Source organism: Heteronotia binoei, chromosome 19, assembly GCF_032191835.1.
Source record: "Heteronotia binoei isolate CCM8104 ecotype False Entrance Well chromosome 19, APGP_CSIRO_Hbin_v1, whole genome shotgun sequence".
NCBI classification, from domain to species: domain Eukaryota; kingdom Metazoa; phylum Chordata; class Lepidosauria; order Squamata; family Gekkonidae; genus Heteronotia; species Heteronotia binoei.
Genome location: NC_083241.1, coordinates 34,595,412 through 34,618,858, shown reverse-complemented (window position 1 = coordinate 34,618,858; position 23,447 = coordinate 34,595,412). Strand labels below are relative to the sequence as shown.

Genomic DNA, 23,447 nt, shown 5'->3' with positions numbered 1-23,447 from the left:
ATGATTGGGTTATCGGAGGGAATTGTTTTTTTGGGCTGCCATTCGGCCAAATGGAACTTGTTCTTTGAGGCAGACTCCACTACTGTATTCGTGAATCATGGCCATTTAAAAACTGGATGCAGGGCGAGACACCTGTATTTGAAAACCAAAAGAAAAGGACAGTCAAACCATCCTGACCTCTTCCGTGCCTGTGGGATAACTGGTTTTACCAGTGGGCTTGTTGTGAGTGGGGCACTGGGATGAGTGAGGCAAGAACGCCCTGCTGTTGAATCCAGAGACAGCTCTCCGCCCAGCTCTTTGGAGGACGGGGATTGCATTCTTGTTGGAAGTCACCCAGCAACAAGAACCTGATTTCATTGGAGGCGGCTTCTCTTTCAGTTACTTTTGGGGCACCCGGAGGTTTTTTGTGCTTTTCGGCTCTTTAAAAATGGTACATTTGCTTCTTTAAAAACTGCTAGAGGTTTTAAAAAATGTATTCAGTATGTTTCGGATTAAAAATGGTGGGGGCTACAAGAGAAAAAACTGAAAGGCAGGATGACTGATGCTCAAGCAGGCCATCTTTTCTTTTATTTGAGGATGTCACATAGGGAGTGTTGATTCCTTTAGAACAGGGGTGGCCAAACTACGGCTCAGGAGCCACATGTGGCTCTTGCGCACTTTCTGTGTGGCTCTTGAAGCCCCCACTCCCCCATTGGTTGGCTTGGAGAAGGAGATTTTCTGATTAAATTATTTAAAGCTAAAGTTGCTTTCTTTTCACCTCTCCCTCAGCCCCATCTTCCTTCCTCCCTCCTTCCCTGCCTTGCGGCTCTCAGACATCTGGTGCTTATTCTGTGGGCTCTCACGTTAAGCAAGGCTGGCCACCCCTGCTTTAGACTCTGAAGTAAATGGGCGAAAGGTATTTCTCATTCAGCTAGGGAGAGTCTAAATCTCCCCTGTCTGAAATACGTGACTGTTTTATATTGTTGCAGTGTTTAAGAAGAGAGGGCCTTAGACTTTTGGGATTGACTTGCTGGTTGCATCTCTGGGGAGTTTTGAGCTGAGTTTCAAAGGTACGTCGTGATCTCTCTTGGGAACATTTGGTAGCACAATAGCTGTTTTATGTTGACACTGTAGTCGTAATAATGAGGATGTTGGCCTTGCAGCACTCATTTATCTTTGGGTCTTGCAAGAGAATGTTACCAGAAAGGAGGTGGTGATGCATGAACAAGAAATTGGGACCAAAGGAATTTGCTGTGAGCAGAAATGGGAAATTAAAAGGTATAATTCTCCTGACCAATGTTCCCTCAAAGCTGTGGAGTCTTGTGAGCAGAACTTCTACTTTGTGAGCTATTGGCATTAAAGTTGTGAGCGACTGCATCAATCAGGGGTCATCCTTTCTGAGCTAAGGCAAACATCTGTGAGCCAGAGGCTAAAAAAATGTGAGCTGGCTCATCCTAGCTCAGCTTAGAGGAAACACTGCCCTTGACCCTCTAAGCTGCAGAGTCTTGTGAGCAAAAATTCTACTTTATGCGCTACTGGCATTAGAGCTCCTGCATAAATTAGAGTGCTCTGGGGTCATGCTTTCTGAGCTAAGACCCAAATGAGTGAGCTGGAGGCTAAAAATCTGTGAGCTAGCTCACACTAACTCACCGTAGAGGGAACACTGCACCTGACCCTGCTAGAAGATGATGATATTTGGGGAGGGACGGTGGCTCAGTGGTAGAGCATCTGCTTGGAAAGCAGAAGTTCCCAGGTTCAATCCCCAGCATCTCCAACTAAAAGGGTCCAGGCAAATAGGTGTGGAAAACCTTAGCTTGAGCCGCTGCCAGTCTGAGTAGACAATACCGACTTTGATGGACCGAGGGTCTGATTCAGTATAAGGCAGCTTCATATGTTCATATTGGATTTATATCTTGCCCTATACTCTGAATCTCAGAGGGGTCACAGTTTCCTTTACCTTCCCTCCCCCCTGCCCCCCTACAACAGAACGCTGTGAAGTAGGTAGGGTTGAGAGAGCTCTCCTAGAAGCTGCCCTTTCAAGGACAACTCCTGCGCAAGCTCTGGCTGACCCAAGGCCATCCCAGAAGCTGCAAGTGGAGGAGCGGGGAATCAAACCCGGTTCTCCCAGATAAGAGTCCGCACACTTAACCTCTACACCAGGGGTCCTCAAACTACGGCCTGCGGGCCAGATGCGGCCCGCTGAGGACGTTTATGCGGCCCGCCGGATTATGGCAAAATCAGACCGGAAGTGATGTTCGACCTAAACTCGCGTTAGCAACGCACACTTCCGGCACTGGGCTGAGGCGGCGGAGACAGAGTGTGAGGTGATACCGAGGTGAGGTGAGTTCCCAGGCCGGGGTGTGTGGTGTGGGGAAGGGAGAGAGATGCAGAAGACGGAGAACTGACGGCCCGCGGCCTTGTACAGTAACGGCAGTCCGGCCCTCCAACAGTCTGAGGGACAGTGAACTGGCCCCCTATTTAAAAAGTTTGAGGACCCCTGCTCTACACCAAACTAACCCAATCTCATCAGATCTCAGAAGCTAAGCAGGATTGGCTTTGTTTAGTACTTGGATGGGAGATCACTGAGGAAGTCCAGGGTCGCTACACAGAGGTAGGCAACAGCAAACCAACTCTGAATGTCCCTTGCCTTGAAAACCCTACAGACTTGTCATAAGTAAGCTGCAAGATGATGGCACTTCCCACCACCAGCTCACCTGACAGGACTTGCTAGTTGGCGTTTGCATTACAAGTCCCATCAGGTGAACTGGTGGTGGAAAGTGCCATCAACTTTGCAGCCTACTTTTTAGTAGAAAATGAACAATTTAATATTTCTGTTGTAATATTATTGGCAGATATAATTTTAATACCTCTTTGTTTCTGCGCTACGGGATCACTTTGACCCAGGCTTCCTCTGGAATGCAGAGGGCTTTTTAACACGGAGGGATGTGGGTGTTTGTGACATGCCATCAAGTCACAGCTGAGTTGTGGCAACTCCAGCAAGGATCTTTCGAGGCAGGTGAGAAGCAGAGGTGGTTGGCCATTGCCTTCCTCTGCAGAGCCTTCCTTGGTGGTCTCCTATCCAAGTCCCAACTCTGCTTAGCTTCTCACAGCAAGGGGCTTTTACGGCAAGGGAGAAGTAGAGGTGGTTGCCCATTGCCTTCCTCTGCAGAGCCTTCCTTGGTGGTCTCCCATCCAAGTACTGATCCTGCTTAGCTTCTCCCAGCAAGGGACTTTCATGACAAAGAAGAAGCAGAAGTGGTTGGCCTTCCTCTGCAGAGCGTTCCTTGGTGGTCTCCCATCCAAGTACCAATCCTGCTTAGCTTTTACGGCAAGGGAGAAGCAGAGGTGGTTGGCCATTGCCTTCCTTTACAGAGCCTTCCTTGGTGGTCTCCCATCCAATTACCAACCCTGCTTAGCTTCTCCCAGCAAAGGGCTTTTACGGCAAGGGAGAAGTAGAGGTGGTTGGCCATTGCCTTCCTCTGCAGAGCCTTCCTTGGTGGTCTCCCATCCAAGTACCAACCCTGCTTAGCTTCTCCCAGCAAGGGGCTTTTACGGCAAGGGAGAAGCAGAGGTGGTTGGCCATTGCCTTCCTCTGCAGAGCCTTCCTTGATGGGCTCCCTTCCAAGTACTGACTGTGCTGCTGAGCTTTTGAGATCTGATGAGATCGGGTTATGCCATGCTGCCTTCCCTTCCTATCATGGAAATTAGTGACCCAGATCGCTGCAGTGTGTGGTTGTACTTCTATACTAAAAATAACATTTAAACATTTATGTTGTTTTCATGAAACGGGAGCCTTATGAAGCTCTATTAACCTTGGTGTTTCAGTGCCTCTTCTGGATTCCCCCCTGCCCCCCAGGCCAAAGCAGTTACTTTTGCTTAAACCGTAAACCACAGTGATCAAATATTAAAATATAATAAAAGGCAGAGGAAGAGGCGCAGAATGGTGCTTTTTAGGAGTACACTCACAAAAAGCCTGGATCAGTAAGCTATTTAGAAACGTCTCTAATTTTAAAACAATGCACAAACACCTCCGACTGCAGTTGTGGCAAATGTGTGTGTTGTGTCAACAAAAGAACAACTTGGGCGGCTCTGACGCATTATTAAAAGGTTAACTGCATCAGCTTGACAAAAAAGAGTCAGTCGGGCAGCTGGAGAGAGGCAGGGAAAGGGAAGACAGAATTATTCCCCGGGTGTCTCGATTGCATTTCGGGTTGTCGCTTGGACATTCTCATCCAGCGTTATTTGCTCTCGCTCGGGTCGCTGAATGTGCACAAATGCGCTTTTATAAATCGGGAGAGACGTTAGATTTCCAAGTCACTTGGCTTTTAGCAGCTCCGTCCGCCAACAGGAGCTGCAGTCGGTGGCTAAACATAGCCTTGCCATTTCACGAGGAACAGTTTTCCCCCATCTGTACCAATTAAGATGTCTCTTTACTGGTGGCTCAGCCAGGTCTTTTACAGGGATGTCATGAGAACCACGTGGGAAATTCGGCCCTCTCCCACACCTAAATTACAGCCTTGAAGTTACCCCCTTTAAAAAACAAGCCAACTCTTCCTGAGTTCTTCTTTAGAAATAAATCTTTACATGCCCCTACACTAAACCTCTGCTTCTGGATGCTTAAAGATTTTGTCAAACCGTAGAAGTTATGTTAACCGTAAGAGTGATGTTTATGTTAGGCATTCTAACATAAGCAGAGAACAGACAATAATTTTTAAGAAGGTTTTTGGACCCGGCATTGATTAGTTCTGGTAAGGGGGCAGGGCTCCCCGAAGTTATTGAGCTTATTGGAATTCTGGCACAGGGTGGTGGGCACTGTCACAAAATGGCTGCCCTAGGAGGCAGAGCCAACCACAAAATGTCAGGGAGCGAGGTCGTATATATCTCTTAACAGGATCCATTTCAGGCAGAAGCTTTCTGTAACAGGAGGCCTTTTAATCAGTACAGCCAATCAGAAGCCCTGCAGGGCAGAAGCCCCAATTGGCCCCACCCACATTTCTAAAAGCAGGCACCAGGTAATGAATGGGTCAGCAGGCAGCCTGGTGGTCATGGGCACAATGCTGGGGACCCATGCTATAGGACAGGGGTGGCCAAACTGTGGCTCTTGGACGTATATTGTGGGGCTCTTGAAACCCTCACTGCCCCGTTGGCTGATTTGGAGAAGACATTTGTCTCTTTAAATCACTTCTCCAAGGCAAGCCAGTCGGTGGCTTGGAGAATGCATTTAAAGTTAGTTGCTTTCTTTCCACCTCTCCCTCCCCCATTTATTTGCCTGCCTTACTGCCTTGCGGCTCTCCAACATCTGATATTCATATCTTGCGGCTCTCCCAACATCTGACGTTTATTCTGTGTCTCTCTTACATTAAGCAAGTTTGGCCACCCCTGATATAGGCGGTCCAAACTCTGCAGAGTTGTCCGTCAACAGCCTGCATCCTGCCACTCCATTCAGTAACTTGGAAGCTTTCCTCCAACTTAAGTAGACTTTTCCTGTGGAAAGAGCCACTTAGGGGGAGGGAAGTCTTCTTCAGCCAAGGGAAGGGGACCAGCTCTGCTGAACTGGGCTAGGAGGATATAGCCCATTGTGTTTGAAATGGCTGCAGCATGAATCCATGCAAGATGATGGTTGCAGTGGAAATGATTATAATCCACAAGGATAGTGTAATTATGAATCCATGTTCCTGCCAGGGGAATTTCAGTAGTTCCAAAAACTGGGAGATGCCCTTTGTCCCTAGAATGCCACATCCTGGAATGAAGACGTTACTGTTCTATAATACGTCCGGAGGAGTTTCCCTTAAAGGAGAGTAGTGTGGTGTGTGCCTTTACAGTGTGCCAAGCGTGCATAATGTGCTGGTTAAAATTACTTTCAAAATTAGGTTTACTGAAAACCAAGATAGAATTGTTCTGTAGAGACGTTGTAAAAGTTCCCAGGTGGCAGAGATTTCTTTTTTGACTATTAAATGTCTGGTTACCTGGTCTTCCAGAAGTTGTGTGCTGTGGCCAGATCAAACCAGGCTGTTGCCTATGATGCCATCTGTCTTGTCCAGAGTTCCCAGTCCTTTAAGAAATAGGTACAGCTTGACACAGAGGCAGGCAAGAGCAAGCCACCTCTCTGAATGTCCAAGCCGCAGTAGGGGTTGCCAACCATGACTTCCAGGCACACACTAAAAGCTCCCCCCCCCCCCCAAAAAAAAGGAACAGGTACAGCCCAGTTTTGAGCAAGCTCATTTGCATGCAAGTTGGGTTTAATTCAGAGAAGCTTGCTCTTAAGTAAGCAACTTTAAGAGTACGTATTTATCCCCCTGCGTTGCCGTTGGTCGTCACGCTTGCGTTTTTGGTGAGTGGATCAGCTGCAGTAGCGAACTCCGGTGTTGCCCGCGGTCCTAAAAGCGCTTTGCATCGGTACAGATGCTAATATGGGATTAGTGCTGAGAAACGAAACCTTTATTTCTGACCGTGGTATGGTAATCCAAAGGGCACGTCTGTCCCTGTGTTTTTTCAGTTGCAATGTTTGAGTGACGTCTGGTCTAAAAAAAGTATCATTACAACTGGCACTGTGCCTTTAACATGGTTGGTCTTGAAGGATGCAACACTTATGTCACAAAGGCCCTTTTGCTGGCATTGAGACATGGATATTCCTGAGGCCTGAATTTCCTTGCACATGACTGCCTGGCACACAGAGCGCAGCGAGGTGCACTTGCTGTGTGGTAAAGGCAGGCATATGGTGTCGGCCAGGATTGCCGGAGCACTTCTTTAGGATGGGCCCGTTTCGCCAGCGGGAGCATCCCAGCGTTTAACATCGGTGCTTCCTTTGCATCCCTAGATGCATCACTGTAAGCGCTACCGCTCCCCGGAGCAGGATCCCTACACGAACCACAGATGGAAGAGGAGGCGGTCTCGCAGCAGAGAGCACCACGAAGGGAGGCCGCGCTATCCCAGTCGCCGGGACTTTTCGCGGAGGTCACGTTCCAGGAGGTGAGCTGAGTTTTTGTTTGGGGAACAGGCCTTGGTGTTAAGGCCATTTACGTCTGCTGGGATGCTTTCTGTTCGTTAGACTTAGACGTGGGGCTGGAAAGGGCTTGTGTCTCTTTGACCAGAGCTCAGGTCTTTTCCATTGTGGCTCCAGTAATCTGGAGAACTGGGTTTGGTTCCCAGCTCCTCCACTTGAAGCCAACTGTGTGACCAATAGTTCTCTCAAGAGCAGTTCTCGTGAGAGCTCTCTCAGCCCCACCTACCTTACAGGTGTTGTGGGGAGAGGAGGGAAGAAGATTGTAAGCCGCTCTGAGACTCCCGAGTGAAGAACGGGGTATAAACCCAACTCTTCTTTTTCTTCTTCTTGGAGATCTTCAGGAGGCACTACAAGGCCTGCCCATTTGCTTTTGGGGGAGTCTAAATTGGCAGGTTCCTTCTTTTTTGTGGTGGGGGGTTGGAGGTTTGCTTATTTTATTGTGGTCTTAACTGAAGATGGTTTTTAACATACCGTAAGGTGCCTTGTGTCAGCTCCTGGGTAGTCCTCAATAATCAGGCCTCCTGCTGTGGCTCAGAAAAAGGTTTATGGATAGACACATTACAGCAGGTGTGACTCTGTGTCCGATCTGGCTATACCTTGGGGCGCCAGATCTGTATACCCTCTCCAGGGCCGTTACCAGCCTGCCAGAATTCAGAGCAAAAAGCCAGTGCAAAGCAACAGGAACAGTTTCTCACTCAGCCCCCCCCCCCCCCCATTGCATGCGAACAGGCGCCAAGAGAGTCTCTGCTAGGAGATATCATGTCGTTGGATACCAGACGTGAACCTCCCTAACCAGAGTAGAGCGACTACTTCACGTGTTACAAACAAAAGAGAGAGCAGGCAAAGCAGCACAGCGTATACCCTGCCAACATGCATTACAACAATAGCTCTGGCAGAGCTGTCCTTGAAAGGGCAGCTTCTGGGAGAGCTCTCTCAGCCCCACCCACCTCACAGGGTGTCTACTGTGGGGGAAGAAGATAAAGGAGATTGTAAACCATTCGGAGCCTCTGATTCAGAGAGAAGGGCAGGGTATAAATCTACGGTCTTCCTTCTTCCCGTTCCATAGAACAGAGGAACCTAGGCCCCAAGAAAATATATGGCGAGGCCCCTCAACGCCTTGAACTGTGACACAGTGGGATGTAAATGCTTTAATAAATATTATTACTGGTGGTTCGTCAAGGATTGGTGCTAGCCACATGCCCCAAAAGAAAGCCAAGCACAGTAAGATAGCCACCTCCACTCGATTGTGGCCAGGAGTAATCAGGAGTATGTTGCTTCCGAAGCAAAGGGAGATTAGCCGTCCCTGCAGGTGCAGCCGTATCCCCTTGGCAGCACGCTTCCTCCCGAAATAAACCAGCGCTCCGAGAAGCGAAGCGGGGCTAGTCTCAGCTGTAAAAGTTTCCTGGCCTGGCAGGATTGCAAGTCGGCATTGGATTTCACTAGGCTGGCTTGTTCCCCCTGGGGGTCGGGTGGGCAAGCTGGCGCAGGAACAGACGAAACTGAAGAAGGGATCTCAGAGGTCAGCCAGCGATTCAACGTTGTGACCGGATGATGGTTTAGCAGCAGGTGAGAAATAAGAACTGGGCTGAAGTTGGCTAAGGAAGAGAATGCACCCAATTGGAGTCCTCAATCCAGCAGCCTGGAGGTGTTTTGTTTGTTTATTTGTTTAATTTATTTATATCCCCCCCTTTCTCCCCAGTGGGGATCCAGCCCAGCTTGCGTCCTTCTCCTCTCCTCCATTTTATCCACACAACAACCCTGTGAGGTAGGTAAGGCTGAAAGACCACAACTGGCCAAAGGTCACCCAGCGAGCTTCCAGGGCACAAGCAGGGATAAAGAGAGGGCTGCTAGAAAGGCGCTGGGCGTCTCTTGAAGGAGCTGCTGCTTTGGGCTAGAAGCATTTGTCCTCGTTCATGTTAAAGATGGGGAGGGGGGGAGGTAGCAGTACATAATTTAATACTTACATTTTACTAAAACGAAATAATTTAAAAAAAAAGTTTAGAGGAGCGTAACAAGAGATTTCTCAGTTGAGATCCTGGCTTAGCTGCAGAGATTGCTGAATGGTGGTTATCTTGCCTCCCGAGGAGGGCCAGACGTAGAGTTTATGGGCCTTTGAGCACAGGGTGACCGCATGAAGCCGCTGAATACGGAACCAGGCCCTGTGTTCATCACAGTATCGTCCACCTGAGCTGGCAGCGGCTCTCCGAGGTATCAGGCGGAGGTTTTCCCGTCGCCTTCTACCTGGTCCCTTTAGCTAGAAGTGCTGGGAATTAAACCCGAGACCTTCTGCACATTCTACCACGGAGTCAGAGCCCTCCCTAAACAAAGCTGCTATCACAGTCAGTGTTGTATGCTGAGACTGGCAGCAGCTCTTCAGCGTCTCAGGCGGAGGGAGGTCTTTCCCATCACCTCCTGCCTAATCGTTTCAATTGGAGATCCCAGAGGATTGAACCTGGGACTCTCTGCATGCAAAGCAGACACTATTCCATATGAGGCTGCACCATGGATCTATACAGGGGCGTTACAGTATTTGCTGTTTTATTCTCCATCTCTCTCGTGATAATCTCCTACAGAGAGTTTGCCTTTTCTTTACCACCGCAAAGCACTGGGCTGGCGCTTTCATTGAACTATCCACTACGACCCCAAGATCGTTTTCCCTCTCAGTGTGCACCCCTACGTATATCGGATTCTCTTGCAGCCTTTTATCCCCACTGCTGTCCGATGGGGAATAACCAGCCCAGCTCAGCGACTCCAGCAGGGAGCGGGGCCCGCTCCGTCTGGCCCGCTGCAGGCTTTGGCCGGCATCCAACCCTTGACGCCATGCTTGCTGATGAGGTAGTCCCTGTTTCCGCAGGGCTGCAAGAACGCATGAATTATGGAACTCTCTGTGGCTTCAAAGCGCTGCCTAGAAATGACAGATAGGAAAAGGTCAAGCTGCCACACAAGCACCCACACACACCCCCTCCCAAAGAGGTTGTTTCTTATGAAATAGAAACTCCTGCAAATGCCCAGTTGCCACCTTTTGAACAGAAGCCTACATGGGCCCATTTGAAGGTGATGATGACATAATAATAATAAGTTTTTTTTTATATCCCGCCCTCCCCGCCAAGGCAGGCTCAGGGCGGCTTACAAGACATGGTACGTATACCATGATAAAACAAGAAAATACAATTAATACAATAAAATACAGTTAAAGACAAATTCGTAAATTTGAATTAGATAAGTAATTTAAAACCAGTATAAATGAATGGCGCTACAGTTTCAGTACATATATAAAGATGGCTTGATATCATTGAAAGGCCAGTTGGAAGAGGGCGGTTTTACAAGCCCTACGGAACTGGTTAAGATCCCGCAGGGCCCGCACCTCCCTGGTAGCTGGTTCCACCATTGGGGAGCTATTATCAAAAAGGCCTGCTCCCTTGTTGTTTTTAGCTTGGCCTCTCTTGGCCCAGGAATTTTCAGAAGGTTTTGGATTTATACCTCGCCGTTCTCTCTGAATCTCAGAGACTCAGAGCGGCTTACAGTCTCCTTTACCTTCAACCCCCACAACAGACACCCTGCAAGGTGGGTGGGGCTGAGAGCTTTGACAGAAACTGCTTTTTCAAGGACAACCTCTGCCAGAGCTCTGGCTGACCCAAGGCCATGCCATCAGGTGCAAGCAGAGGAGTGGGGAATCAAACCCGGTTCTCCCAGATAAGAGTCCACGCACTTAACCACTACACCAAGTGTACATGCATGTACTACTGAGTTTTCGTTCTGTGCACATGCAGTTGTCCATCTTTCTACTACCAGACGTCTGGGCTTACTGAGAAGAAAGGACTGTGTGTGGCAGGCTTGTCTTCTGCTCTCCTGCCTAAAAACCAACTATCCACCAGGCCTGGCCTCACTGGGCCAGGTTAACCGGCTGCTATTGGCCAAGACGAGGCTGGAAGAAACAAGGCAAAATGTGCTGGCCTGTCAAGTCCACTCTGCAAGCTCCACAGAGCCTCCTTCCACCCATTTGTCCCTTTTCTTGCGGTGGGTGATAGTAGGGGGTCGCGGCGGTGCTTGCTGAGTGTGCAGTTGAGCCCAGCATCGACGGTTCAGTCTGACCTACTCCTTATGCCAGTTCCAGGAGCCTGGAGCTGCCCTCCCCCACAATTGCAGTTCGCAGAAGTGTGCGGTTTTAGCTACTCCAGCGGTCCCCTGCCTTGCTCTGCAGTGAGAGGGTGAGCTAGCCACGGTTTATACATCGCGCCACCCTTGTCTTCTCAGGCCAGCGTAGCCTGTCTCTTCCCAGGGGCTGCAGCTCAGCAGTCAGACATGGGCTTTGCGTTACAGAAGGTTTCCCGTTCAATCTGTGGCTGCAGTTAAAGCGGATCAGTTGCTGGTGATAGGAAACACCTTGACTTGAGACCCTGGCTCAGTGGCAGAGAATCTGCATTGGCACGCAGAAGGTCCCTGGCATCTCCAGGTTAAAAGGCCAGTCGGTGATGGGAGAAGCTTGGCCTGAGATCCTGTAACAAAAAGAGGAAAAATCCCTATAAAAGTAACAACTGTTGGCTTGCCGCTCTGTATTTTGCAACAAACAATTTTATTATCAGCATTATTAACAAAAAGCCACGACACCCTAGATGGCAGATTTTGACAACATTGGCAGAATTGCAACAGAGGGTTGATGTTACAGCAACATTTCATTCACCTTCTTCAGGCTGCATGCAGTGCACGAGGTAAAGCCTTGAATTCAGTAATGGAATGCCCAGCGTTTCCTTCAAATTTATATTTAGACACTCCCCAGCTTTTGCAGTGGTTGTGTAGACAGTTGCAGCCTCAGAGCTGAAGCATAGCCGGCTTCAAGAGGGGATTGGATAAGCATATGGAGCAGAGGTCCATCAGTGGCTATTAGCCACAGTGTATTGTTGGAACTCTGTGTCTGGGGCAGTGATGCTCTGGATTCTGGGTGCCGAGGTGGGGGGCAAAGTGGGAGGGCTTCTAGTGCCCTGGCCCCACTGATGAACCTCCTGATAGCACCTGGGTTTTTTGGCCACTGTGTGACACAGAGTGTTGGACTGGATGGGCCACTGGCCTGATCCAACATGGCTTCTCTTATGTTCTTATGTGACACAGAGTGTTGGACTGGATGGGCCACTGGCCTGACCCAATATGGCTTCTCTTATGCTCTTATGGCCACTGTGTGACACAGAGTGTTGGACCGGATGGGCCACTGGCCTGATCCAACTTGGCTTCTCTTCTGTTCTTATCAACAGTCTTCCATCAGGGGTTGCCCTTTGTCAGATTCAAACCTGTCTCTGTGCCAAGCGTGCTGCAGCCTGAGGAAGGTGAATGAAATGGAGAGTGACCCAGGCAATCCATTGCTGCTGCTGCTGTAACATCAACCCTCTATTGTAATTTCGCCAGTATCGTTAAAATCTGGCATCTAGCGTGTAGTGGGGTTTTTTTTGTTGTTGTCAATATTGATAATAAACGGTTTGTTTCGAAATATAGAGTAGCGAGCCAAGACTTGTGTCAACAGTTGTTACTTTTATACCATTTCCTTCCCCCCCCCCCCTTTTTTTTTTCACTTTTCCGCATGGCCATCTCTTTTTGTATGACCTGAGATCCTGGCTGAGATGTAGTGCATCTGCTTTGCACGCAGAAGGTCCGGGGTTCAATCTCCAGTTAAGAGGATCCAATAGTAGGTAATAGGAAAGAGCTCTGTCTGAGAAAGCCACCGCCAGTTAGAGGAGACAAGGGTGACTTTGATGGACCAAGGGTCTGGTTCTGTATGAGACGTGTGTCCCTACTCTCTTCCTCTCCCCCCCCCCCCCCCACCACGTACACAGACACGAGTTTTGTAATCTGGCTTCTCTGTTTGATTCAGCCAGGACAGAATGCCCCATCAGAGACGATACCGAGACGGAATGGAAGGCGAGGTCTACAGGTTTGAAGAACGGAGCACGTCTTTCGGAGAGGACTATTACTCTTCCCACCGCTCACGCCACCGCCGGAGATCCCGCGACCGAGAGCGCCACCGGACACGGAAGCGTCAGCACCGCTGCCGGAAACGCAGGACCAGGTCTTGTAGCAGTACCTCCTCGGTGAGTAGCATCCAAAACGAGTTCAGGATTGGTCAGGGACTTAACCGGCTTTTAGCTTTTTCACAGCTTTGAGTTAACTCTGGGTGAGTACCTCTAATCCCTGTCTTTCTCCCCGGTACAGTCGTAGAGTTCCATTTCCTTGCTCTGGTTGCGTTTAGCTGGTCTCAGTTCTCGATTTCCCTTTCTCGGGTGTGTTTCTGGAGGTGAATTTGGGAAGGAAACCCAGTCCAGCCAATTAGGCCTTGCGTCCATGCGATCCAGGGGTCGGCGGATGTGTAGCTTAGAACGATTGTGCCATTTGTTTAGCATACGCAGGTTTGCTTAGGCGGTAGTCTGCTTTTTAAATGCATATTGTGATGCTGGGTGGCAGGGGCGGCCAACGGTAGCTCTCGAGATTTTTTTTTTTTTTTGCCTACAACTCCCATCACCCCCAGCCAGCATGGCCAATGGCTGGGGCTGATGGGAGTTGTAGGCAAAAAAAAAATCTGGAGAGCTACCGTTGGCCCACCCCTTCTGGATGGTTCTGTTCGGGGCGGGGAGGTGCAGGGGCTGCTCTGGGCCAGGGTGGTGGGGGAATTCCTTCCAGCTTCCTCCAAGTCGAGCTACCTCAGATGCGTTAAGTAGCAGTGTTCCCTCTAAGCTGAGTGAGCGTGAGCTAGCTCACAGGTTTTTTAGCCTCTTGCTCACACTTTTTTGTCTGAGCTCAGGAAGAAACGGTCCCAGAGCGAGCTAATTCCTGCAAGTAGCTCACAACTTTAATGCTAGGAGGTCACAAAGTACAATTGTTGCTCACAAAACTCCACAGCTTAGAGGGAACATGGCACGCTAGCTCTCCTTTCGTACAGCTTGTAGAGAAGGGGTTCTTTTCCCTTTCACTGGGATAAGATCAGCTGCTTTCTGGCTGCTGACGAAGCATCACAAACCTGCACATGCTGTGACCCACCCCAAACCAAAACGCCCTCGTATAAACAGCCCAGTAGGAGCTTTGTTAACTCCTGAGCTGGGGGCAGGAAGAGCACCCCAAAGAAGTTGTAATGCAGATTGGTGGGTCGTCTCTGGTTGGGTCATAAAAGGCCCAGGCCTGCAGGCTAAGATCACACCCTGCATTGAAATATTAACTCACGCTTTCTATCTACATCTCTGGCATCTTAGCATTTTTTTAAAGGTATCGTTGCTGACTTGGACTGTGATTTATAAGCAGTTAGCTGAAGTGTAATCCCCAAGTCCCATGTCTGCAGGGAGCAAGACATGTCAGGACCAGAGAGGCCCGTATATGACTCCATTTCTCCTTCTGAGTTGCGTCCCAAATACTGGAAATTGTGGACACTCAAACTGGGCTTAGCCTGCCATTTTTGATTGGTTGTGGTGTTGACACATGCCTCGGTGGTCCAGAACAAACACAGAGGCTTAGAGCAGTATCTGTCTATTTCCTCCATTTCCCGGTCAGGTTTACTTACATCTCAAAGTTTGACGTAATTGCTGCTCCCGTAAACACGACCCCCTTTGGGGGAAACCTGTCCCATGGTTATGCGCGTGCGATGCTAAAAAGGTGTGGGGTTTGTTTGGGGAGGACCTTTTTAAAGTCTTTCTATGCTGTAAATCTTCTTTTAAGGATCTCTGAACTGTTCTCTCCACTTTCCCCTGATTTTTCAAACCCTCCCCCCATAGGATTTCTGTGCAGTTCTGTCCTGCGGTAGCTGGGAACAGAAGGGCACGGGATACAGGCACGGAGCCTGTAACTGGTCTCTTGCATCTTAGCCTAGAGAGCTCACACTGCGGAGGATGTTATTGGGGTGGGGTGGGAGGAAATCTGTGAAATCTTCATCCCAGGTAGAAACCTTTCAGAACTGCTCAGTGGCATTTGGTTCTTCTCCCTCTTCTCCTCCTCAGTAGAAGCCAGTAGGGTTGCAGGGTCGATACGCCAGGTCTTTCTTTCTCTGAGAGCAGAAGCTATGAGCCCAAAGGTTTCCTGAGGCTTGATGGCAGGGTCCCGAGTCAGCCCGTGACACCCCCAGATTTGTCCCAAGTTCGGCTGTGGCTGTCGCAGTTCCTCTCAGCTTTATTTCTGCCCGAAACAGAAAGCAAACGGCTCCAGTCCAGTTCCGCTGGCTCAGCGCATAGGACGGAGTCCCGTAGGGAGGGGAGCTTTTGTTCCGGAGGGTTCTGCCGGCCAAACTTGACGCGCTATTTATGAGGGGGGGGTTCCCCACAGTCATCGTCGCTGGTGGAGAAGCTACTGTCCTGGAGTCCTCTTTGCCGCACTGCAGGCTCTTTTCTCCTCCCTCGGCAGTCGAGAGGGGGCCGGCGGTGTGTCGGTGGGAGGGGTACCCGGCCCCCGGAGCATCCTAGTGGCCGCTATCCCCGCTTGAGAACCGTGCAGCGCTCAACCGCTGCGCCGTCGCCGCCGCGTCCGCCCTCCCGTAGCTTATTCAGAGTTTTCTTTTGCGTACCTGTCTTTTAAAAAACAAAAAAAAGCAAAGAAAAAAAAAAGAAAAAAACTTTTGTTTTGAAGTCGGTTTTGTGTCTTGACGTGTCCCTTGCAATATCCCTATCGTTATATATGCTGTGTGCCTTATGAAATGCTGGGATCTGGAAAATCCAACCAACCACCGGACGCATCGTCGTCTTCTCCGCCTCTGAACGAACAACTCAATTCTGCCAATCGGAAACGGCCCGCTGTGTGCGATTGGTCGGATGGCGTTTCGGGGGGCGGTGTGTGCAGAGAAGCCAACAGAGCAGTAAGCGCAGCAGGAGCGTGGAAGATGACAAGGAAGGTCACCTGGTTTGCAGCATCGGCGATTGGCTCCAAGAGCGATGTACAGCCACCTTTCGTAAAACTTTACCTCTCTACTTTCTATCCCCCCATGTTAGACCAGATCGCTCTCAGTGTTACGGGAGGGGTCTCTAGCGTTGTTGTATTTTTTTTTTTTTTGGCTTTTATCGTTTATAAAATGGACTGACCAGTTTAAAAAAAATATATTGCCTGAAACAGGAAGTAGCCACTTGTGTGTTTAAAAAAAAAGAAAGAAAGCGTATAGCATTTGAGAGAGCCTATTTTCTCGAACTTGTATTATTGCTGTGAAATTTCAGGACCCACGCTCCCGACGCGTCCCCGGAGCTCACATGAGTTTCTGTTTTTTCTCCTAGATGAAATTGTCGGGAGCCTGGGCGAGGGGACGTTTGGGAAAGTCGTGGAGTGCGTGGACCACGCCAGGTAGGCCCTCTGCCGTCTCTCTTGTGCCTTGCAAGAAAACCGGGGGCTTTGGGGATCGGATGTTAGACTGAAAGAGGATTGCAGTCCCAAGGATGCATTTGAGCGGCTTAGTCCAAAAAGCGGTTCCCGGGGGGCAGGGGGGGGCTTTTCAGCAAGGTGACCCACAAACCCAAATTGACTTGGCACATCCACCTGCACCTGCTGATGTGACCTTGGGTCAGCCACAAGTTCTGTCAAAGCTGTTTTGCTCAAGAGCAGTTCTTGGAAGAAGAAGACATTGAATTTATATCCCGCCCTCCACTCCAAATCTCAGAGTCTCAGAGCGGCTCACAATCTCCTTTATCTTCCTCCCCCCACAACAGACACCCTGTGAGGTGGGTGGGGCTGAGAGGACTCTCACAGCAGCTGCCCTTTCAAGGACAACCTCTGCCAGAGCTATGGCTGACCCAAGGCCGTTCCAGCAGCTGCAAGCGGAGGAGTGGGGAATCAAACCTGGTTCTCCCAGATAAGAGTCTGCACACTTAAACCACTATAACAGACTGGTTCTCTCTGGAGAGCTCTCTCAGCCCCACCTATCTCTCAAGGTGTCTGTTGTGAGAGGAGGGAAAGGGAAAGGACAGCATAAGCCGCTCTGAGGCTCCTTCGAGTGGTGAATGGTGGGGTATAAATCCAATCTCCTCCTGCTACAGTGACCCATCCAGGGCTGGCCCAAGGGTTTCTTTAGCAGCCTAGGCAAACCTTTGGCACCCATCCAGTTTGGCGTAGTGGTTAAGTGCACGGACTCTTATCTGGGAGAACTGGGTTTGATTCCCCACTCCTCCACTTGCAGCTGCTGGAATGGCCTTGGGTTAGCCATAGCTCTCGCAAGAGTTGTCCTTGAAAGGGCAGCTTCTGGGAGAGCTCTCTCAGCCCCACCCACCTCACAGGGTGTCTTTTATGTGTGTGGGGGGGAGGTAAAGAAGATTGTGAGCCGCTCTGAGATTCAGAGTATAGGGCGGGATATAAATCCAATATGTTCTTCATCATCTAGCTCAGGATTCCATTCTCTGCAGTGGCTAACCAGATGTTTTTGAGAAACTAACATCACACAAAGGGCACATCTGCCCCCATTGGGGACCCCAAGCTAGTGGCATTGTGGCCGACACGACCTTTGCCTAGGGAGGTGACCGTCCAGCCTCTGGCCATCCTCTCCATTGACTCCCCCTCCCCCAAACCCTCCCTAAGAGTCTAAGAAACTCACTCTAGTAAACCATCAAGACACGTTTCACTCAAAGTGCAATACTGAATGATGGAGTAAATTACAATTTAGGGGAGGACGGTGGCTTAGTGGTAGATCATCTGCTTGGCATGCAGAAGGCCCAAGTTCAATCCCTGGAATCCTCAGTTAAAAGGGACCAGGCAGGAGGGGATGTGGAAGTTCTTGATCTGGCTCAGCGGTAGAGCATCCGCTTGGCATGCAGAAGGTCCCAGGTTCAATCCCTGGAATCCTCAGTTAAAAGGGACCAGGCAGGGGGGATGTGGAAGTTCTTGATCTGGCTCAGTGGCAGAGCATCCGCTTGGTAAGCAGATGATCCCAGGTTCAATCCCCAGCATCTCCAACTAAAAAGGGTCCAGGCAAGTCGGCTTGAAAAACCTCAGCTTGAGACCCTGGAGAGCCGCTGCCAGTCTGAGTAGACAAGACTGACTTTGATGGACCCAAGAGGGTATGATTCAGTAGAAGACAGCTTCGTATGTTCACAGTTGCACAACATGGATTTTCTTGGAATACACCCAGTGTAAGTTTTTATCCATGAGAAACGCTTGTTATGAATATAATGGACTTCCTCTATTGTATACAGCTATTCGCGATACCTGTAAACTTGAATGAATTTTATCCCCCCAGTCCCTTTTCCCTTTTGTATCCCTGTTTTTTTTTCATTTAGAAAAAATATTATATTCAAGACGCGTCTCACTTGATTAACGTGCATACGCAGGGCCACTAAGGTGTGACATGGAAACAACTGTTTCCGGGATCACATTTTACTTTCCAGGAATGCGAAAGGCGACAGTGGAAAGGACGGGGCGGCCGTTAGGGAGGACTGGCCAGTGACCCATTTTCAGAGGATTCATAACCCACTTTTGGGTTCCGGCCTTCAAGTTGGGAAACGCTGGTCTAAAACTTTTGGGGGAGGAAGAAAGCAATCTTATAGCTCAGGTGGTTCCTCTCAGCCCGTCAGGATGCTGGTGCTGTCCTATTTGGAGCCAGTTCGGTGTGGTGGTCAAGTGCGCGGACTCTTACCTGGGAGAACCGGGTTAGATTCCCAACTCCTCCGCTTGCAGCAGCTGGAATGGCCTTGGGTCAGCCAGAGCTCTCGTAGGAGTTGTCCTTGAAAGGGCAGCTGCTGTAAGAGCTCTCTCAGCCCCACCCACCTCACAGGGTGTCTGTTGTGGGGAGGAAGGTAAAAGGAGATTGTGAGCTGCTCTGAGATTCAAGAGTGAAGGGCAGGATATAAAAATCCAGTATCTTCTTATCTTCTTCCAACAGTGAGAAGCGCATCTTCCTCCTTTCTGCCTAGAAAAGGGAATGCTGTTTGCTTAGAGTAGGGCTATGAAGAGAAATTCTCTTATTTCCTCTTGACTCAGTTTTCTCCCTGCAACCCAGCAATCCTTTCTTTTCCTTTTAGGAATTTAGTCTCTCATCTGTTCCATTTTGATCAAAGAGAAATTTCAAGAGAAAGGGGCGGGGGAAGGAAGGGGGTTCCGTAAAAATTCACTCTGCTAAGCAGTCAGGTTAAAGGATAAAAGGAAGTCCTTCACCCAAAGGGTGATTAACATGTGGAATTCACTGCCACAGGAGGTGGTGGTGGCCACAAGCATAGCCAGCTTCAAGAGGGGGTTAGATAAAAATATGGAGCAGAGGTCCATCAGTGGCTATTAGCCACAGTGTGTGTGTGTGTATTTTGGCCATTGTGTGACACAGAGTGTTGGATGGGAGGGGCCACTGGCCTGATCCAACATGGCTTCTCTGATGTTCTTATGTAGATGCTGAGGCAAGCCACATCTTCTTCCTACCCTCCCGCTAGATCAGGGGTCCCCAACCCCCAGGCCATGGACCAGTACCGGTCCATGGCCTGTTAGCAACTGGGCTGAGTTGTATCATTATTTCATTATCTATTACAATGTAGTAATAATAACAAGAAGACAACATTGGATTTATATCCTGCCCTCCACTCTGAATTTCAGAGTCTCAGAGCAGCTGACAATCTCCTTTACCTTCCTCTCCCACAACAGACACCCTGTGAGGTGGGTGGGGCTGAAAGGGCTCTCCCAGCAGCTGCCCTTTCGAGGACAATTCTCACAAGAGCTATGGCTGACCCAAGGCCATTCCAGCAGCTGGAAGTGGAGGAGTGGGGAATCAAACCCCGTTCTTCCAGATAAGAGTCCACATACTTCACCACCACACCAAACTAATGGAAATAAAGTGCACAGTTGTATCATCCTGAAACCATTGCCCCCGCCCCAGTCCATGGAAAAATTGTCTTCCACAAAACCGGTCCCTGGAAAGGTTGGGGACCGCTGCGCTAGAGCACCACTTTGTGTAGCATTAATAAAAACAACTGAAAGGGCTGGAAGCTACAAAACAGTGCGACTTTCTCTTTGTAGACAGACAAAGAAAAACAGGACGAGTCATTCTTTGCTAAAAGAATTAAAGTATTTAAGTATATATTCTAAGCACTGATCTATTTGAAGATAAATTTAGGGGCCTGAAAGGAAGTTCTTGCTTCCTAGTCCGTTTAGTTTAATACGGTCAGAGACCTATCCACAAAGAAAGAAAATAAGGTAACAAGTGGCGTTAAAAAAACAAAAAAACCCCAAGGTATGCAATTGAACTTGGGCACAGTACAAAATAATATACATAAAAATTTCAGCTCAGGGGTCCCCAGCATGGTGCTCATAGCTGCAGGGGGCCCTTTTTTGGAGAGCGTCAAGTGTTTTTAGAAAGTAGGTGGGGCCAGGTGGGCGGTTACCTGGGAAAGTTTCCATTTCTCGTTATAAAACATAAATGAAAATATTTCATAGCCGTTTAAATGTTTTTATCCATTAGTTGTTTACGGAGATCTAATGGCTTGTACAGCAAACGTTGCAGCCTTCGTAGTAATTTTCCTGGTTCCTATCCGCTAAGATGCTATCTAAATAAAAGCTAAAATCTCTCTCCCCGGGAATTGGTCGCAAATAGGAGCCATATAGGTCGAGCGAATGTTCTGATAAAAGTTCTTGCTTCGAGATTTGTCTCACCGGGAGTGTGAGGGCTCGGACGTCCTGGCGGCTGTCTTCTCCCCCCCGCCCCGATGGTTGCCGCTGACTTCGTTCGTGTCTTTCTGCTACTCCTTCCTCCCCTGCCCCCTTCCTGCAGAGCCAAGTCTCTGGTCGCTTTGAAAATCATCCGAAACGTGGGCAAATACCGCGAGGCGGCCCGGCTAGAAATCAATGTCCTAAAGAAAATTAAGGAGAAAGACAAGGAGAACAAGCAGTAAGTCTCACCACTGGGATCAGTGTTCGTATCAGACCGGGGGGATTTTTTGGGAGGGGGGGGGCGTGTTTGGCCTGTTCCACACCACTGAGGAATCTCCCAGGGCTTGTCCATCCTTGAAGTTTTTCCTCCACTCAAACATGCTGAAACAAGAAGCCGTTGACGAAGGGCCATTGCCAGAGGCAGTCGGGGGCTGAAACATTGTGGCGTAGCGTTCCAAGTACCCCTGTCTATAGCTGTTGGAATAGGGGTGCAGACACGCTTGCATGTAGGTAGGGGCTTGGAGGCCTGTCCTGTTGTTCCATCACAAGAAGGAAGAAGACCCCCCCTCTAACACGGGGGCTTCTCCAGGGGAGTTCTGTACAGTTCAGTAAAGTTTAATTTCCCCCCACACCAGTTCATACGGCTGGAAGTCACACTTGCAGTGGGAATGCTCTCCTGTCGTTCCTGGGCAGGAGGAGGCTCTTAACAGCTTCCACACGTGGGTTGTAATTTGGGACGAGACCCAGCTGGCCCTCCGAGGCTCGCTTAGCTCCATCCCCAGCTTCTCAGCCCCTCCGCCTTTTTTTTTCTCCTCCTCCGGTCCAGCTTGTGTGTCCTGATGTCGGACTGGTTTAACTTCCACGGCCACATGTGCATCGCCTTTGAACTCTTGGGCAAGAACACGTTTGAGTTCCTGAAGGAGAACAACTTCCAGCCCTACCCTCTCCTGCAGATCCGACACATGGCCTACCAGCTCTGCCATGCCCTAAAATGTGAGCATTCCACGTTCTCTATTTAAACTGCTCTACTCTCTTTTTAGCTCGGGGGTCCCCAACGTGGTGCTCGTAGCTACAGCGTATCCCTGACACCTTTTTTGGAGACCGTCAAGCGTTTTTAGAAAGTAGATGGGGCCTGGTGGGCTGTTACCTGGGAAAGTGTCTGATTGGCCATGAAGATCCAATCAGCTGTGTGGGTTAAAATAATGTTTTTTCTGGCAGCTACCTCCATATTGTTTGTTTTGTGCTCTTTCAGCCCCCCTTCCCTCTGTAGTTTAATTACCTCTCTTCTCCTTTGCACCTGGGCTTCCTCTATCTCTGTGGCTCTGCCACCTGTGGCAGCCATTTTGCGGCTGCGCCCAATACTCTATGGCAGAATTCCCAGGCTCAAAAGGTTCAGGTCCCCCATCCTTAGCCACAGTCCATTTCTTCACTTCTGCCACAGCTGCATTTGAAATCCTCCTCACTCTGGAACCCCTTGCAGTGGCGCTTAACAGGCACAAGGGATATTGGTGTTGGTGTCGTAAGAACACAAGAAGAGTCCTGCTGGATCAGACTAGTTGCCCATCCAGTCCACACAGTGGTTAACGAGTTCCTCTGGAGGCCCAACAGCAGGACATAGAAGAGGAGGTGTTCATAAGAACATCAGAAGAGCCCTGCTGGATCAGACCAGTGGTCCATCTAGTCTGGCATCCTATCTCACACAGTGGCCAATCAATTCCTCTGCGTACCATGAACAACAGGATATAGAGGCCAAGACCTTCACAAGAGCATCAAAAGAGCCCTGCTGGATCAGACCAATAGTCTATCTAGTCCTGTCTCACACAGTGACCAACCAGCTACTCTGGAAGGTCAACGGCTGGGTAGAGAGGCAGAGGCCTTCCTAAGAACATCAGAAGAGCCCTGCTGGATCAGACCAGTGGTCCATCTAGTCCAGCATTCCATCCTGCACCGTGGCCAGCAACAGAGCATAGAGGCCAAGGCCTTCCTCTATTGGCCAATGTTCCCTCTAAGCTTCCGAGTTTCGTGAGCAAAAATTCTTTGTGAGCTGCTGGCATTAAAGTTGTGAGCAACTGCATAAGTTATCATGCTCTCTGGGGGTCATCCTTCCTGAGCAAAGACAAAAATGTGTGAGCCGGAGGCTAAAAATCTGTGAGCTAACTCAGCTTAGCGGGAACACTGCTCCTGGCTGTGGGATTAGTGCCGCTGAATGCCAAGGTTTCCCTTCAGCCACCATGGCCAGTAGCTACTGAGAGGCTTATGCTACACAAATCTGTCTGATCCCCTTTAAAGCTGTTCGTTCCTGTGGCCACATCTTCACCTGTCAGCAAATTCCACGTTGTAATCAAGTTCAAGTTTATTTATATCCCACCCTTCCCACCGAAGTGGCTCAGGGTGGCTCACAACACATGTGTGAGGTCGGATTCCGTTCTGTCTGTCCTGCGTCTCCTGCCCATCAGCTTCATTGGACGCCCTTGAGTTCTAATATTTTGGGAGAGGGAGGAAAATTGCCCTTTGTCCACCCCGTGCATGATTTTATAAACCCCTCCCATGTCCGTCCCCCGCTTTAGGCATCTCTTTTCTAAACTGGGAAAGTCTCAGACTGTTTGGTGGAAGTCACAACCTTTAGGAACTTTCATGAAGTTTGTGGTTAAAAACGACTCGCAATCTATGTCCCCTCGAAGCTGCAGAATCTCGCGAGCAAAAAATCTACTTTGGGAGCTACCGGCATTAAAAGTGGTGAGCTCCTGCATCAATTAGTGTGCTCCGGGGTCATCCTTCCTGAGCTAAGGCAAAAATGTGTGCGCTGGGGGCTAAAAATCTGTGAGCTGACTCACGCTCACTCAGCCTAGAGGGAACACTGCTTGGAATACTATAAGGGGTGAGGCGGGTATCAAGACTTTGA

At 49.5% G+C, this 23,447-nt stretch overlaps 1 protein-coding gene across 4 annotated transcripts in view; it reads left to right on the top strand.

The window, feature by feature from the left end:
* The window catches only part of CLK3 (CDC like kinase 3), a 37,002-nt gene that overhangs the window by 5,797 nt on the left and 7,758 nt on the right, over positions 1–23,447 (top strand). For 2 of the 4 annotated variants that reach the window (XM_060259839.1, XM_060259838.1), the window contains exons 2-8: positions 6,797–6,948; positions 8,682–8,747; positions 12,843–13,059; positions 15,782–15,875; positions 16,207–16,273; positions 20,667–20,783; positions 21,372–21,538. In XM_060259839.1, the coding sequence (XP_060115822.1) occupies positions 6,797–6,948; positions 8,682–8,747; positions 12,843–13,059; positions 15,782–15,875; positions 16,207–16,273; positions 20,667–20,783; positions 21,372–21,538 (880 nt within the window). The remainder of the gene's footprint in view (positions 1–6,796; positions 6,949–8,681; positions 8,748–12,842; positions 13,060–15,781; positions 15,876–16,206; positions 16,274–20,666; positions 20,784–21,371; positions 21,539–23,447) is intronic. The other 2 variants (XM_060259841.1, XM_060259840.1) reach the window with 1 other exon arrangement.